Below are 18499 nucleotides of genomic sequence, written 5' to 3' on the forward strand. Positions count from 1 at the left end.
GATAGTGTTGAGTAAATTATTTTTTCTGAAATGGGGGTGAGGAGGCTAAATAAGTTTGGAAACCTGTCAGCATTTGAATCCAAAGTGATCGGAGAAAGTAAATCTGAATTTTCTGAAGTCTAGCCCATTGTGTTCCTCTGGGCACTGACACAGGAAGAGATGCTAGAAGTCTGTTGACAAGACAGTGGCTGGACCACATATGACAATAGTAGAATCCTGACCTGCCTCTGAGAGCCAAGCAGCCAAGTCATACAGCAAAGTGAGCCCAAACAAATCAAAACTTGGTCAGTGAGTGCTGATGTCCCTGGTTTTGCTTGCTTCCAACTTGAATTCAGCCAAAGAAAGCTGGTCATCCTTCCTGGATGAATCACATGTGACGCTCTTTTCAAATTAACCTGCTACCTCTACTCAGGCAGGTCAGAAGTCTGGAGCCTACCTGCTTTTCCCTGGACAACAGTCTCACTTCCTGACTGTTTTTGATCTGTTGCCTAACATAGTGATGATAGGTAATAATACCCTTACTCTAAGAAGCTGTGACTATAAACTTATGCTTACTATAAACTTCTCCTGATTGTCTTCCTTTATTACTGTGCATTCAGGTCTGAGAGATTTCTCGAAACTCCTAATCCTGATCTCTTTCCCATCAAGACCTCCTACAGGTGGAAATTATAGGAGAGACATCTCTTAGAATTTAGCTTTGTTTTTCTTGGAATACGATTTTAATGTGTCTTTTATTTGAGAGACAGTTCCTCCCAGCAAGTCATTAGTGCAAAACCAAAAGATTCAGGATAATACAGGATATAAATGGAACAAATCGATGACTCCATCCAGACTTTCATCTAAGTTTCTATGCTAGGAGTGAGAAATTGTCCTTTCAGGAATTGCTAGCATAAGAGTCTCTGTTCCTTGCACGCACTTGTCACTGTCCTCAAGGGCTTATTATGTCTTGGTTCTTAGCAAATCAGCCAAGTTTCAGTGCCCTTACAAGAGCCAGATCACAAGGGAACCAGAAAAGCACAGGTCTAAATATAAGAAACATAAAATATAGACTATTTTCACCTCCAAATGAAATTTTATATGACCATCATTGTACGTTTGTTTTAAAAAAGCTCAGGGCTAGAGAGATAGTTCAGTGGTAGGATGCTTGCACACAGCTGACCAAGTTTTAATCCCCAGCACCCCATATGTTCCCTAAAGCACTGCAGGAATAATCCCTGAGCACAGAGCCAGAAGTTACTCCTCTTCATCATCAGATGTGGCCCCAAAATAACCCCCATTAAAGCTTTGACTTTAATGTTAACATATAAAAGTATTTCCTAGATTTTAAAATATTTGTACATTTAGCTTTTAGGAAACCTCCTAACTCCCACATCTGTTTATCCTTTGTAATAGATTGTGTTTTTATGGTCATGTTTAGGGTGGAGGTGATTATAGGACTTAATAAAAAATAGAATGTTAACAAGACGCATGTATGCATCTATACATGGCTGGTGCCAATAGATGCATAGTGGCCAATGGCTGGTTGTATGTTGACTAGAGGTTTAGACCTCAAGATCAAGGTGATAAGAAGATGGTACATAGAAATGGAACCCCAGTGTCATGATTCTTTTTCTATGATCCTCAGATCAGAAGCATTAACAGTCATTCTGAAGGACAAATTCACAATGCAAATAATCAAACTCCACCAAAATGTCACAATTAGAAAACTTCAAAAACTCAAAGGAAATTCCTGATGAGCACATGGGAAGCCTGTTAAAGAGTTCTGAGACAGATTCAATGCCATAGGTCAAGCAGAGATGACCTGGTAGGAGGGTCCCTGTTAATGCAGTGAATATTTGTTAACCTCCTACTCTAGGACTAACATCAAATAATCCCAAAGAGGGATGATCTGCTGGACAAGAAATAGAAAACAAATGAAACTGCTAATAATTAACCCTTTGACTCAGTTTGATTGTCAGCATTTTGGCCTCAAAAAAATATAACTAGAGAACAGTCATTCGCAAGTATCAGGCCTGAGGGATTTACTGTCCCGGCCTCCCAGGAGCCAGCCAGGGTCAGTGATACGAAAGAAATAAGGAAGAGGCCAGGGAAAACAGTCCCAGCTACTGGTTGTAGCTGTAGCTAAGAGAAAATAGGTCAAAGGGAATTGGATCTGTCCTTCAGACATGGGTCAGTCAGTCTCTTTTGATGATATATGACCAGCCTGTGGATTGTGGTTTTACCTTTATAGTAAATCCAGGGACCTTAGTAATTCTCAACTTAATGTTCTTAATGTCATTTGTTTTCTTGTGTATAAAATAGTGTATTAAGAAACTTATACACAATATGTTTAAATGTTACTTGGGTCAGGTACCATTATGCTTAAAATCTATGACAATTTTGAAGTACATATTGTTTTTTAATTAGTTTCAGGTTAGGGGAGATAGAAGCAATTATTTGTAGCCATTTTCTGTATGCTTTTTAAAAAAACTGACTAGAATTTAATTCCTTTCCTGAAGGTAAAATGATAGAACAAAGCCTGTTTACAGACTTTCTAGATGTAAGAAAAAAATGTTTATAGTCTGAATTAAAACCAATATTCAGAGTCTGAAATTAATTTCCCAAACATAACCACCATTGCATATTAATTCCTAGTAGTTTTATTAATCAGCAATATTTTTTCCAAGAAAATTTCTCAAGACACCTAGCAACTCCCTTTTAACTCTCTGTAAGAGTAGAGAAATTGCTTCACAGCAGCTCTCCTCCTCTATCCCTACTTAGTCTTCTCTCATCAAGGCCAAGATTCCAAGTGCACTCATGTTGGGATGTACAATAGGAGTCTCAAAGTGAGCCACTCTGGGCTAAAGATAGTATAGCAGGGAAGACACTTCTCTTCCATGCATTCAAGCTGGGTTGGATCCCATGCTCATCCTATGAGCAAAGCCAGATATTGCCCAAACCAGACTCTCAAAAAATTAAAAGCAAAAGTAAATAATAAAAGAAACCCAGTCTGTTCTTAAAACTTGATATATATTCAAACATTACTATCTCACACTAGCTTTATTTGAATTTGCTGGCAAATCACATATCCAGCAATTACTTAAGACTAGAAGGGTAGGATAGCAGATAGGGCATATGCCTTGTATGCAGCCGACCTGGGTTTGATTCCCTGCATCCCATACGGTCCCTGAGTATCACCTGGAGTAATTTCTGAGTGGAGAGTCAGGAGTATTGCCAAGTGTGGCTGAAAATAAAATTACTCAGTCCTTGAAATACCTTCTTTGTGATCCAAATAATGATTCTGCCTCAAATAGAAGGGTATGTTTGCTCCTGCATGCTCATATGTGTGTGAAAAAATGTTCAAGGATAATATGTCTCAATACGTACGGCATACTCCATGACAAAACACTCTCAGGAGCAGAGCATCATCTCTCTCTGGAAAACCATAAAGACACAAGCTCTGCTTTCCATTCAGACTATTTTTACGAAGGGCGTTTTACAGTTGTTCTGACAAAACTGCTTTAAATGCTTGCAAAGAGAATAAATTACAGTAGGAATGGGTGATAATTATTGGGAACTTATTTTTGGAAAAAGAAACCTTTAGTAAAGGGCTGTGACTGCCCCCTGAATAGAACACAGAATTTCCCCCAAAGTAAAAAAGAAAAAAAAAACACTTCTCATTATGTGTGATCATATATATTAATATAGATAAAAGCAGAGGTATATATCTCACAGGCATGATGGATTAAGGCTGTTTATTTAAGCCTCAAATTAATCATTTTCATAAACTGATTGGTAGAAAATGGCTTATCGTAGTGTTTCCATGGGTCATTCTCCAAGCAATAACACCATCAGGAGTTACTCGTCCTGTGGACATAGTACCTTAATTATACAGAAATTTAAAATGGAGAATAATGGTATAAGTGCAAACATAGAAACTGTCCTCAGTTTTGGTGGCTTATTATTATAGTTAATATGTCAGATGTTCTTTTTCTGTTTGCACAGATTTTAATTACTCTAAGTCTGGTAAAATATGAATTACTGTATTATCAATGATAGATGTATATGGCTCAGAGCATTACAATCTGCAGGTGTAATGTACATAAAACAAAATTAATGGTATCAGACAATTAAACTAAAGTAATGTTTAAGGAAAAAAGAGTGAGTTTAATGCTACTCTTAAGTATAACTTTAACTCTCACTAAATATTTTTAGCTGCAACAAGAGTGTTGATTTTCAGAGTGACTTCGTTAAATGGTCTCACTTCTTGAAGTAAGTTTTCCTTTCTAAGAATACAGAAGCTTACTGAAAGAATTCTTATTGGTTACTCATTTCATAAAGAACTGAATTTTTCTTTGACTTTTAAGCTTATGAAGAAAGCCCAGAATAGCACAAGAAATTTTGTGTGTGGTTAATATATGTATGAACTAAATCCAGCTGGGATTCAAATGATTAAATTATTGATAAGATCATTGTTGGTCCCAAAGCCTTCCATTAGTCCTACCATACTTCTTAAACATTTTGAGATTTGGTCTTAAATTTCCTATAATTGCATATAAAATACAGATAACTTGTGTTTTTGCTTTAGTATCCTTGCCATGTACAGCTTACTAAGAATGTTACATCAAAGAAAAATTCTAGGCAACTATTAAAATTTTTCCATATGTATTTCAGGCTTTTTTTCTCACTTTCTAAATTATTTTTATGCTTCCACTAAACATTGCAATGCCTGTCCTTCGATCTTAGCTTTACTTTTGCTTCTCAGTCACATGGCAAGTGACTTTGTAGTGAGATTAGCAAGACTATAGTAGATACATAGAACTATTAGCAGAAATACACAGCTCCTTACAAAGAACTTACAAGGGTTACTTCTCACTCTGTCTTTCCCTCTCTATGACTCTCTGTCTTTCTGTCTCTCTCTCTCTCTCTCTCTCTCTCCCCCCCCCTTTCTCTTCCATCTCTTTCTCATTCACAAACACACCGAGAAGAGGGAGAGAAGAGAGAGGAGACAGAACAGATTTTGCAATTTTTCTTTCCCTGGAATTATTTAGCAATGTGCTTGGCAAGGCAAAACTTCAAATATAAAGCAGTGTGTAACACATCATAGATTACACATTAAATATAAAATGTATCAAAGACTTATATTCTGTACAGTTATAACGATATGGTTTATTCAGTGTAGAGATGTTCTCTCTTCTTTGTGGAGGGGGAGAGAAGCCACATCTGGCAGTGTTCAGGGCTTACTCCTAGCTCAGGGATCATTCCTAAAGGGCTTGGGGGACCAAATGGGCACCAGGGATCCAACCCAGGTCAAGTGGTGTTTAAGGCAAGCACCCTGCTCTCTATACCATTTCTAAGGCCCAATGTGTTTTTTTCCTGATGTTACCACAATGAAATTTTGCCATATATTATGTATTTGTGGGGCTCAGTTTTGAAGCCAAGCTAATAAAACCTTAATCAACAGAAAAGTTAAAGAGAAGTATGAACAATGATTTCTTTACAAATAATGGGAATATAATTTTTTTCTTAAAAATGAAGTTCCTATTTGTTTCTTTTTTCCCCTTTTTAGCTACTTAGTATCATCAGGGTATGTATTAACTTTTTTAGAACTCCTTTCTTCAATTAGGAAACATTAGGAGAAGTACATAAAACATTGTCCTACATATAAGAAAGTGAAAAAGCAAAAGGCATGTATTTCAGGAAATAGCAAATGGTAATTACTAAATGAACTTACTTAAATAAACAAACTATTAAAATATAACCATTAAGTAGGGGCTGGAGAGATAGCATGGAGGTAAGGCATTTGCCTTGTATGCAGAAGGTCGGTGGTTCGAATCCCGGCATCCCATATGGTCCCCTGAGCCTGCCAGGAGCGATTTCTGAGCATAGAGCCAGGAGTAACCCCTGAGCACTGTCGGGTGTCCCCCCCCCAAAAAAAAAAGAAATATATATATAAAACCCCTAAGTAGTAAGTGGACAAATTAAGGATCTGGTAACATTTCACAGATTGATCATTGGATTTCATGTGGACATTCAGAATTTTATCAGTAGTAATCAATTAAATGTCAAGTTTTCATTTTGAAAGCTGCCAAATTTTGCCTATTCTTTACCTATAGCTCTTTTTAAAATATTTTACCAGCTTTATTAAAGTATAATTAAGTTAGCAGCTGGTTTTTAATGTGGGTGATTTGATGAATGGACACATCACAGAAGAGTTCTTTTCATCTCGTTAATTAGTTTCCTTACATAGTCATCTTATTTGTTTTCTTTATATTTTGGGGCCACACCCCAGCTCAGAGGTTATTCTTGACTCTGTGTTTAAGACCCCTGGCAGTGATCAGGGGAATTTAAATACATACAGTGTGGGGAATTAAACCTTGATCAGTTTCATGCAAAGTAAGGATCTAAATCCCTGTATTATCTCTCTCCAGACCCATTGTCATGTATTTGTTGGTACAAATATTTGAATTCTGTTCTCAGATAATTTCACTCTTACTGATATATTATTATCTTATATATTAGATGATCTTTATAATTATGTTCCATTGATTAGTTTTTCAGTTGTATCAAGTGAATAATTATGATAATAAAATTTTTAATATTTTAATCTCAAGAATTCACATATAAGTATATATTTATATGTATATATCTTTTAAGCATTTTAAAAGTGTCCAATTAATTTTTTGTCCTTATAATACTCTTTTTGCTCATTCTCTGGTTCTTTTAATAGCCTGCAAAATCAGTTCATTCTTTTTGTAATTAGGAAGTAATTTGTAATTAATTTAGAGATATTTTTACATCTGATAATATAAATATTAACATTTGTAATTTGAAAAACTAGAAGTATATAAAGAAGCAGTGACTCTTAAATTTCATATAGAGGCATACATGTGCATGTTTTTTTGTTTCTGCTTCAGTCATTCTTGTTAGCTGTAGAATAAAAATTGAGCAGTAGATAAAAATTATAAATATACTATGACTTTTTAAAGATAAATATTAGGTATTAATTTTTCTGAAAAAATGGGTAGCATAATATAAAATGTAATTGAAAATGAAATGTAATTATTCTGTTGATTAAATTGATAATATGAGTAAAAGAATTTTAGTATTTGATCATCTGCTTCCTAATAAGCTGATCTGTATGGGTGATTATACACTATTTTGCCACTGTTTTGATTCCTCCTTACATGTAATACTCCCTGAGGAAAGCATTTGAATTTTTTTGTCTACTGTTAACCCCACAGATGGTTGTTTGGCTTCTAATTTGCAAAGGTTCTATCTTAACTAATTCTCTTAAAAAATTCCATTTATTCTGCAATGTATGGTAGTACTAGAAATCAAACATTTTTATTCTTTGCTCTGTGCCAAAATCACATTCCAGCTGAAGTTCCTAGAGAAAGGCTTGTGTGAAGAAATTGGAAGCCATTTATGAAATTAGTAGTTAAGTGGAAACAACACTGCAACATCAGTTATTTTAATGTTCAATGTATAGATAATTTGGTTAACACTGATTATAAATTTGAAGTGTTACTATTTACAAGTTATGTAGAGATTTTTTGTTCACTCTTTTTAGCTGCTTGTGTCTGCACTATAGTACAGATAAACATTTCCATGGCAATGGAAGTAGCTGGGTTTTGAAAAAGCACCCCAAGAAAGTTAAACTCATATATGTTATCTCTGTTTCAAAAATTAAAAATAAAACATTTTTATTTCAAATAACTTTTGTTTGACAAAAAATGAATTAACTCATTTTCCCACATATAATTGTACAGAATGTGAAATAGCAGACTGAAATTTTCTGTCTGACAGTACAATTATGTTACAGACATTTGCAAAAGTGCAGAGAAGTCTAGTTAACCCAAGGGAAAAAAGTAATCATGAAAATTTAAGAAAAATTTCTTTTTAATCCTTAACCTATATGTGAAGCAACTATCAACCACAATGTAGATTCCTTTTTTCCTTTTTTTTTTTTTTTGCTATTTTTATTAAATAAGCAAGGGCAAGATTCCTCTCTTTTATTCTGTGCCTTTTATACATATAGGACTACAACTTAAAAACTGTGGTCAAGTTATAAAAATACAAAATGTATCTAAATATTGAAAGCTTACATTTTGTTGTCTGATGTTTTTTATATATTTGCTACATCTGATTAGTTAAAATGATCCTTTTTTACAGCTATAAGAGAAAATGTTTCCACTTTATACTATTCTCCAAAGTAACATTTTCTATATTTGGGTTTTGTTACCCTCCAGGCGGTGGGTCCGGCTACTCTTTGGACGTGAGTTCCCCCTGCAGGATCTGCTGGTAGTCTGGGATGCCTTGTTTGCAGATGGCCTCAGCCTGAGTTTAGTCGATTATATTTTCATTGCCATGTTACTTTACATCCGAGATGCTTGTAAGTACCAGTTACCTCGCCTGCGTTGAGTAGGTAGTCCTGATTTTTTGAAATGTGTTTTATCTCTCAACTGTCCTTTATCCTTCATTCTTATTTCTACACACCTAGTCTTTTCTGGAAAGCAATATATTTAAAGTTTCAAAGGAACACACCAAACATCTTTTTTGTTAGTTAACCATGTACATATTGGAAGAAGTGAGTGATTTTTTTTCCTGGGAGAATTGGAATATTCTTCAGAATCATTTTCCTAAAGACTTTGCTCCTGCTTTCATCTCCTCATTAAGCACATTTGTGAAGCACACATATGAAAAGCCAGTATTACAGATACGTTTAGAGCTCCACCTTCTGACAGGTAAGGAGAAGTTGAGTTTATTTGCAATGAGATTGAATCTGTTCTATAGTGTGAACAACTTGCCAATAAAAATTAAGTATTGCATTAAAGATCTGTGAACTTCTCAGATAGGCTCGTGTTTTTCTCAGAACAGTGCCAAAATGGATGGATGCCCATCTCCTCAGATCCATGTTAAGGTACTTGTCTGTAGCTGGGAAGCCAGTGACTATTTTGAATAATCCTCGGCTTGCAGAAAATATCAGAGCATGTTTTAAATTTCAAAATACCTCAAATTGTTTTCCTTCTCAGAAAAAATTAATCACAGTTCACAAAACAAGATTTGTAAGCCAAAATATAATTAGGAAAGATTGTGCAAAGTGATGCCTAAATAGGAAATAAAAAGCTATCATAAGTGTAGGACTTTGTCAGAAGAACATAAACTATTTGGAGTAATTCATAATCTTGACTGTTAAATTGCTATGTAGTTTTCTTTATTTGTTCATTGAATACCAGTTGTGCCAGATGCTCTTGTTATGCCTCTGGTAACACTAATAATATTCTTTAAAATTTGAGATTATACTTGTTTAATTCCCCCAAATTGCTTGAATGAATAACTGAGAGGAAGACCACATTTTATCAACAAAATGAAACAGAATGTGGGTGTTTTCCGTGCCTGGAAGGTCAGATAGTTTGGTTTTATCAGACAGTGTGTAAAGTTCCTTCTTTCTGAGTCACAGCTTATCATTATAAGAACATGGAAAAGGAAACATCTGGTAAAGAGAGAAGGATCCTCAGGTAGATTTGCTAGATAATGAATTTTAGGATAGTCACTGCCAATCTTTCCTTTAAAAATGTTATAGCTTTAAAAAAATTAGTAATTAAAATTAAAGGGATGAGGATCCTTGTTTTAAAAATGGTCATAGAGGGCCAGAGACATAGTACAGCCGACAGGGTGCTTGCCTTGCATGCAGCAAACCAGACTTCAATTTCTGACATCCAATATGATTCCCTAGCACCAACAGTAGTAATTCACCAAATGCAGAGCACCACTGAGTGAGGCCCCAAAACAAAACAAAACATAAAAAGCAGCTATTGAAATTAAGATTTTTCTATAGTCTTAAGCATTTAAGTATTTTTAATTTTGATGTGCTACAATTCTATTCTTTTATTTAAATGTCCTGTCTTCTTCATTAACATCTACTCTTGAAAATTACCTTCATAAAGCAACCACTATTTTGGCAGCTGATGTCCTTACACATCTTTAATCCTTCCGGTGATATTATAAAACATATGGGCACACGGAGAAATGCAGGAGGAGTGAAGTTGTTCATACATTTCAGTATTCATTTGCATTTGCATGGTTAAATCCTTCACAAATATCTTCCAAAATAGGGGTGAATACTTTTAAACATTTAAAGGACTGTATTCTGTCCTCAGTAAATTTACCAATAATAGGAAAAGCTGATGAAATTAATTTCAAATCAACAAATTTAGTGCTGTGGTTGAGGTCTAGACAGTACGTTAGCTTAAAGGAATAATACTATGCTCCTTATGTACCAACTATGACTCAGGTAACAAGCTAAATAAGGGTATCCATATTCTAGGCTTCCAGGAGGAACTGAGTGAAGAAAAGTCTTGAAAGTGAGATTAAAGGATAATGAATAGGCAAAGAAAGTATGGTCAGTTTTGGATCGCTCTGGGAATAGTGTAAAAATAGACTTGATGAAGACAAAACTAGAGCAAAGAAATCAGATTTTTTTTAAATATGACAGTATGGAGGAATATTGTAAGTTAGAGAAATCTTCCTATCTAAAGTCAGTGATTAAATATGATGAAATAATGCAATTCTAAAAACAGTCCCTGGCTTGGAGAGCTACATGGCTTGGTAATGTGAGAACTTAGATCAGGAATAAAATGATTAACAGGTTTTAGAAATGAAGATTGTTTGGCCATGTTGAAGTTGAAATAACTGAGTCTAGGGTTGCTTGTTGAGGTCCTTGGTTTTGATCATGAAGAGAAAGATAGAAGAAGAAAAACCACAATATGAAGATGGAGACAAAATAAGCTCAATATCAAGGCTACAGTTTTAATTTTGCTAATAGCAGATAGGTATTACTTAAAAATTAATAGTACAGTGGGTAGTGAACTCGCATTGCACATAGGCCATCTTGGCGCAGTCCCAGCACTTCATATGGTCCCATTGGATGCAGTGCAAAAGCAAAGAATTGTAGTAGTAGTCATAATCTCCTAAGAATACAGTGCTTATATATCCCAACTGTGGGTTAGTATCAATTTAGAGTTACTATGAGAGAGGAGTAATTCTTAAAAATATCCCAGCATCCCATGTGATCCCCTGAGCCTGCAGGAGTGATTTCTGAATGTAGAGCCAGGGGTTACCCCTGAATACCCAAAAACATAAATAAATAAATAAATAAATAAATAAATAAATAAATAAATAAATAAATAAATAAATAAATAAATAAATCATGACATAAACCTACCCAACAATGTATTGAAAGAGAACATGGGCAAAAGCAGAACTTTGTGTTTAATATTTCCAGGGAAGGATACTCCAAGGAGTTTGTGCTCAAATCCCAAAAGAACAAAAACTAAGTTTCCTAAGCCAAGGTCAAGGAAGCTGAGGCTCAGTAAGGTAAAGATGGAATGGTCTACTAGTATTGGCACTGTGCAAGCACAAATGTTGAATGACTTTGTGAGAGTGGATTTAGTAGAGGTGTTTAGAAGCTGTAGATTGAAGTAGTAACGGACCAGCTGAAGAGTACAATAACCTTTTCTACAGTCTGTTATTTAAAGTATGCATCCTGTTGTCAACTGAAAAGTTGACCTAATGAAAGCAAGCATGTAGGTAGCTTGTGTAGCATGATCATGAAGGATATTCATCAGAGAATGAAGGAAGACACTTGATAGCTCAAGAGCAGTGTGGTTTTAGGGCCATATCTAGTAGTGGTCAGTGCTTACTCCTGACTTTTTGTTCAAGGATCATTTCTAGTGGGCCTCAGGGAAACCGATAAGGTGCCAGGGATCAAGCCTGATTTAGCTACATGCAAGGCAAGAGCCCTATCCCTGAAATATGACTCCTGTCCCAAAGCATTTTTAACTGACTTATTCTGTGTATAAGTCATGTAGCTTCGTCCTCGCCTTAATGTACCTGCCAGAATATTTTTCCTGTTTTTAGAACAGACAAGGTTTCTGTCTCTCAGACATCCCCTAATTATTCTAGCTTTTGTTGATCTCACACAATTTCATTCCTCTAAGATTTTCATCAAGTCCCCCTAACATAGGGGCCACAAGATTAGCTCAGTGCTAAAGTTCCTGCCTAACGAGCATGAGGCCACAAGTTCAATCTTTTGTGCCAACCACACGCATTGAATGTGATTCTGTCTGAACAGCTACTTTTTCCTGGAGTCTCTGCTGTCTGTGCTCCTACTACACAGATCATTTCCAGCCACACTGCAGTTAGGTGTGTAAGAGCATGGCCACGAGTGTACCCCCTTGCATCACCGCCAAATGTGTTAGCATGTATGCAGCCAACCATCATCCCAGCATCAACTGGGAAAAGGGAAATGCTATTCAGTACAATATCCCATTATATTCCCTTTTATTCTGCTTATGATTCAGCCTTCTCAACTATGCAAGTGCCTCAGTCCCAGAGCCTTGTGATATGCTTCCCGACCCCTCAAAATAACCTAATACTAATTAATTGCAGGGACAGTACAGGTGATCTTTAATGGAAAGGAGACTCTGGAGTAGAACTTCTCTATGCTTGTCTCCTTTTTACTTGAGAATTTTTATACAATCCCAGGCATATTAGTTTATAAAAAATGGTGTAAAGCAAACATTTACTGATGCTGAATCATAGAGAAGTTAATTTAAAACTACAACAAAAAATTACCTTGAGTTTTAGAAGCTAATCTCCCGGGACCTGGGAAAAGGAATGAAATGAAAAAAGCTAGAAAAGAGCAGGTACCTATACACTCTTAGAATACCACTTCAAGTAATTTAGGACTTTCAGAAATGCACTTTTCATTGGCCAGAGCAATAGTGCAGTAGGGAAAGAGCTTGCCTTGCACACCACCCACCTGCATTTGAATCCCAGTATTCAACTCCCCCTCAGCACCAGTGAGTGTGATCCAAAAAAACTAACAAACAAAAATGAATGAATCTACATTTTCTTTCATTTACAGTGTAACATACCTTTTATTTGTCTTTCATATTTTATTAATAGCTAAAACACAAGAGCCAAGTCCACTTAACAACTCAATTTTCCTAAGCAGAAAGTTTCCACAATGTTTATTATATCAATTAATTTACCTTCTCTAAATGTTTGTAAAGTACAGCTTCCATCTTGGCACTTTCACACACTTGCTCCCTCATTTCTTTGCTGCCCTCAACTTGTTACATTATCATTTCATTATCATTACATTATCATTATCACTGGTTTGTCTGTAGGGATCTCCCCCATTCATTTGCTGACCTGTCCTGACCCCCAGCACCCAGGTGGCAGGTGTGTCTCTCCCTGGTTTAACACTCGGTTCCTTTTAATTTCATCTCAGGCCTCTGCTTTCTCCTCTGTACAGTCTGTCTGCCAGTGTTTCCATCTGTCCCATCCCAGAATTTTTATTTCTCCATTTTCTCATTAAGAGTATGCTCAATATTATACTGATGTCAAAATGCAATTTGTTTCAACTACAAATTGAATGTGTTTGTCTTTTCTGGAAAAGCTTACCCAGTCTTAGGAATCAGAAACAAAACGTCCTTTCTAAACCATATAGTAATGTGTACAGAGCTGTTACCAAAGTTCAGATTGGTGATCTTACAATTTGAAAGGGTGTCTTAAGGACTCCCTTTCAGGAAGTTATTACCAGGTTTTATATGATGGTCTCAGATAAAAAATTAATGCATTTTTAACTTACAAATGCCATTTATATTGCTTTAGATTGTAATATTAAAAATGTCTGGGGGAGTTTGGGGCCACACCAGTGATATTCAAGAGCTACTCCTGACTCCTGTGCTCAGAGAGCTTTCCTATTAGTACTCAGGGGACCATATGTGGTAATGAGGATCTAACTGAGGTCAGACGCATTCAAGACAAACTGTAATACCAGTCACTAATCTAAAAATTTTTTTGAAATAAAAATAGGTTTTATTTGGAAATCCAGAGGAAGGGATGAGAGGGAGAGAGAGAACAAGAGAAATGTGCTTAAGAGTGGACTGATCTAAAGGTAGAGAGAGCCCCAGCATGAAAGGAAAAAGGTATCCATCTCAAGCATGGAAATGTGGGCGACAATCATGGTCTCAGGGAACACATGTGCCTGAAAATATTTTAAAATTTTATGAACTAAAGCTGATAGCTCCTATAGTAGCATATTGCCTTTTTAGATATTTAGATGTTTCATTAGGCTTTATTTTCAGTTCAGGATCAGTTTTCTCAAATTTTGAGCAGAAAATAGAGCATTCCCATGTACATCTTTTATCAGCCTATCCCCAATCTCCTCAGTCCTCTAGTTATTTATTATAATAAACAACCCTACATTGGCACCTCACTAGGACCCACAGTCCTTAGTTTTCGTTATGGTGTGTTTCATTTTACCCCTGGAATGGTGCACTGATGATGCATCAAGATGGGCTCAGATATGGTATTGTTTCGCTGTTATTAGGGCCCAAAACATACTGGTATTTTCATGGATCCTGAGAGGTTGGATGTAGAAGGAATAGGAGTGTAAGAGTACTTGGAACTGAGTCAAAGAGGGAAAGTATATGTTCTAGAGTTTTTTCTAGATTCATGAGCTTCAAGATAAAGAGAACTAATTAAGAAAGTACTAAACTAGAAATTTAAGCCCAGGACAGATCATGACCAGTTCAAACTTGAGGCCCAGATTATAATTCCTTTCTCATATTGAATACAGGTTGGCCACATTCAAGGTAGTTGCCTTACCTGCTGTACTATCATTCTGGCCCTGGAATGTCTCCTTTTAGAGAAAGTATTCACCATTTCTTAGTTTTGTAACCCAATTGAACGCCTCCAGATTGGCTAATGCCTGCCTTCATTGGGCAGGACCTATCTCAGTAGACCACTGAGTCTGATATCTTTTGAAAATGCTCAGATAGAGAATTATTTCACTAGCTATCTGCTCTCCTCCAAATTGGTTGAGTTTACACATAAAATTGCCCATAGCCAGGCCTGAAAAGTCACACAGAAATATCAGATTCTCTTCTGAAGTAGACACACACACACACACACACACACACACACACACACACACACACACACACACACACACACACACACACACACCAGCAGAGAACGAAAATTCTTGTCACTCCACACCCTCACTAGTATTTGGTGATGTCAGTGTTTTGAATTTTTTTACAATCAAATATGTGTCATATGTTTTAAAGTAGATTTTAAAAACTAGGTATCTTTAATATTTTTACTTTGAAAATAACTTTCATTCACTCAACTGCAGAGTTAAAATATGAAAGGAAAATTATAAACCCATGAAGATTTATTTTGTGTTCAAAATGAATACTTGATATCCCATTTTGATTTTCTTTAACGAGGAAAAAATGGTCTTATCTCCTAATATCATATCTTCATGCTATTGTTCTTTCTGCCCAAGGAGAAGATGACTAGAACCACATTTTCTCTAACAATTAGGACATGGCAATCTTTGCTGGAAGGCTACTTTCTGTTTCCAAATTTTCCCATTTACCTCCCTTGTGAGACTGTTCTTTTCTACAAGCACAGACCGTTACTGAGTAGAATTGTTATGAACAAATTAATGAAGGATATCAGTTGTGCCCTGCTCTATCTTGAGTTTACTACCACTGCACCAAAAAACCATTTAAACAGCATAAACCCACAGAATTAGGATGATTTTCATAATTTTAGAAACAGGAAAACAGATGGATGAGTGATAACTGACTTATCACATCCAAGAAAACTAAATACAAAATTGATAATGGAAGAGCCAAGAAATAATCCATAAAATTCCTAAAAGTATAGAAATTGGCAGTGCTAGGTATCTCTGAAAATTGGTGAGGGGAGAGAAAGAGTTAAAACTGAAAAATCAGAACTGTTGCTAAGTCTGTTGAAGAAGCTGTTTTACAGACATTTGCCAATCATTGCTTCCAGGGTTGTCCTCTAGGTAATAAATAGTTGGTGTCTAGACGAAGAATTCAGGGGAGTTCAATGGCTGCTGAGCCCACTAGTCTGTTCATCTCAGTGCTGAACTGAATCCAGACCATATCCCTCCAGAAGTAAATACTGTTCATCTCAAAAAGACTAGACTAGTTCATGGACTGTCTAAGAATTATCCTCTGTAAACTTCAGAATTAACACACCCATCTTTATACACACAATTCTTTGAGTTAACTTTGTAACTTTTAAACTTAAGCAGTTGGCCAAAAGCACCAGATATCATAGGTCCTGCATCAAAATAGACAGAATACTTAAACATTCAACCATGAAATGACAGTTTAGAGGGCACAGATGCTGCAAGGAGGAGAACTCAGCGCTAGAAAACATATTACAGAAAATAAAAAGGAAGTTGAAAGTGGAAATATGATTCATGAAGATGATTGGAAATATAAAATTTAAAAAGTACCCCAAGGCACAGAGAAATAGTGCAGCAGCTTAGAGCACCTGTTTTGCGTGAATGTGGTCATGACTTCAAGTCCCCAGTGTCTTACATGTACTGAGCATAGTTTTGGCAGCTTTACTGTCTAACCCTGGCAGCTCTTCTGTCCACAGATCTGACACTGCAGGTGAGTTCTGGCTGTACTATAACCAGGTGTATGGGAGCAACATAAACACAAAAAGGGGTGTAACTCCCAGCAAGCAGTACATTTTTTTAATATGCTAGCACCATAGTCAAACATGTGTTTGACCCCCATGCCACATCAACAGCAGTGATTGGAAGAGGTAGAGGAAAAGGAATTTTTTAAGTATCCAGATAGATTTATTGGATAGATAGTATATAGGGGAGTAAGGTACTTGTCTTACAATCCTGATTTGATTCCTGATCACACCACTGCATATGGTGAGCACTTCCAGGAATAAACCCTGAGCATGTTTAGATGTTCCCCCACTGTCTCCAAAAATTTTACCTAGAAAGAAAGGACATAAGGATGTATCTCTCTGGTAGAGGACATTTTCAAGGCCTTGGGATCAGTCTCAGCACTCAGACCTTCTAAGAACTCTTTAAGTGTAGCTCTTGTGCTTCACCAATACTGTCAAGTCTCAGCAGTTTTAAGGTAGCCTCTTTTCCAAAAATATAGAGATTGAATAATGTGAAAGAAAATTAGGACTAGCTCACTTAGTCAGTCTTTCTCAAACTCCTAGTTGAGGACTTAGATCTCCTAACCTAGGTATTTCAAGATCCAAATAATGAGACTTGATAAGAAAAGAGAAAGGAATTAAAGTAGATAGAGCAGAAGTTCCAATTCAACAAAAAAAAGTATGAATTTCTAGATTGAATGAACCTAGAATATATAAAAACGGATACAAACAAGATAATAAGGCAATGGTTTGGCAGTGGGAAATAAAAGAAAGAATGGGTTGAATAAAGAATTAAAAATTAAAAAGTCTTGAAGCTTTCCAATTTGATATCAAAAAATCTGGACAAAGCCCACAGTACTCCAAGGGGAACAATATTTCAATACCTGACCAGATGATCGGTTATCAAGATAAAAGCTTATAAAGAAATTTTTGAGAAAACACATGTTTTATGTATGAAAATTGGTGAATGCACTCTGGAACAGTTTAGAAAGTGAAAAAAAAAAGAATTCTAGAAATGAGGGCACATAAACAAAAGCTAAAGGACCTATCAATATAAGGGAACAGTTCTGAGTCCTCAACTTTCCTTAAAGAATATGTATTTGAGAATCAGCTTTACAAAAGAGGTATACAGAGAAAACTATAACTTGCTACAAGAAATAAGTCAGGAGGAAGTGGAAATACATACCCCAATCATATGTGGCCTTCCACACATATTGTCAAAGTAGCTGTCCAACCCAAAGCACTATCCAGATTCAATGAAGTCTCAATATAAATATCATGACATCTTTTAAAGACATGGAACAAATGCTGTTAAAATTTCTATGAAGTGATTAAATGATCCCAGAATGGGCCCGGAGAGATAGCACAGAGGCGTTTGCCTTGCAAGCAGCTGATCCAGGAACAAAGGTGGTTGGTTCGAATCCCGGTGTCCCATATGGTACCCCGTGCCTGCCAGGAGCGATTTCTGAGCAGACAGCCAGGAGTAACCCCTGAGCACCGCCAGGTGTGGACCAAAAACCAAAAAAAAAAAAAAAAAAAGACCCCAGAATAACCAAAGCAAATGTGGTATTAGAATAAAGGTAGATTCTCACCTAATGAATAGAATTAAGAACCCAGATAGACAAAGGAAGAAAGAGCATTTTTTGGAGTAAAAAAGTGTCTTCAACAAATGGAGCTGGGAAAACTGGTCATTCATCTGTTTAAAAAGAAAAAAATATGAACTCAGATGCCTATCTCATATGGTACACAAGTCAACTTCAAAATGGATTAAGTACAGAAATATCAGAACCAAATCCATTGATTACATTGAAAAACATAGACAGAACCAGTTATGATATTGAGTCTGGAGACATCATCAATAATTCAATGCCATTGAACAAGAAAATGGAAGTAAGTATAACAAACAGGACTGTGTCCAATAAAGAAGCTTCTGTACCACAGCAAAAATGATAACCAGAATTAAATAACCATAGATTGGGGGAAATAATTTCCC

The 18499-nt window shown here is 36.0% G+C and overlaps 1 protein-coding gene across 1 annotated transcript in view; it reads left to right on the forward strand.

Moving 5' to 3' along the window:
- Window positions 1–18499, forward strand: part of TBC1D5 (TBC1 domain family member 5) — a 543770-nt gene that overhangs the window by 386429 nt on the left and 138842 nt on the right. The window contains exon 15 of the mRNA XM_049766154.1: window positions 8232–8374. Within this exon, the coding sequence (XP_049622111.1) occupies window positions 8232–8374 (143 nt within the window). The remainder of the gene's footprint in view (window positions 1–8231; window positions 8375–18499) is intronic.

The sequence above is a fragment of the Suncus etruscus genome, chromosome 20 (genome assembly GCF_024139225.1).
Source record: "Suncus etruscus isolate mSunEtr1 chromosome 20, mSunEtr1.pri.cur, whole genome shotgun sequence".
NCBI lineage: Eukaryota > Metazoa > Chordata > Mammalia > Eulipotyphla > Soricidae > Suncus > Suncus etruscus.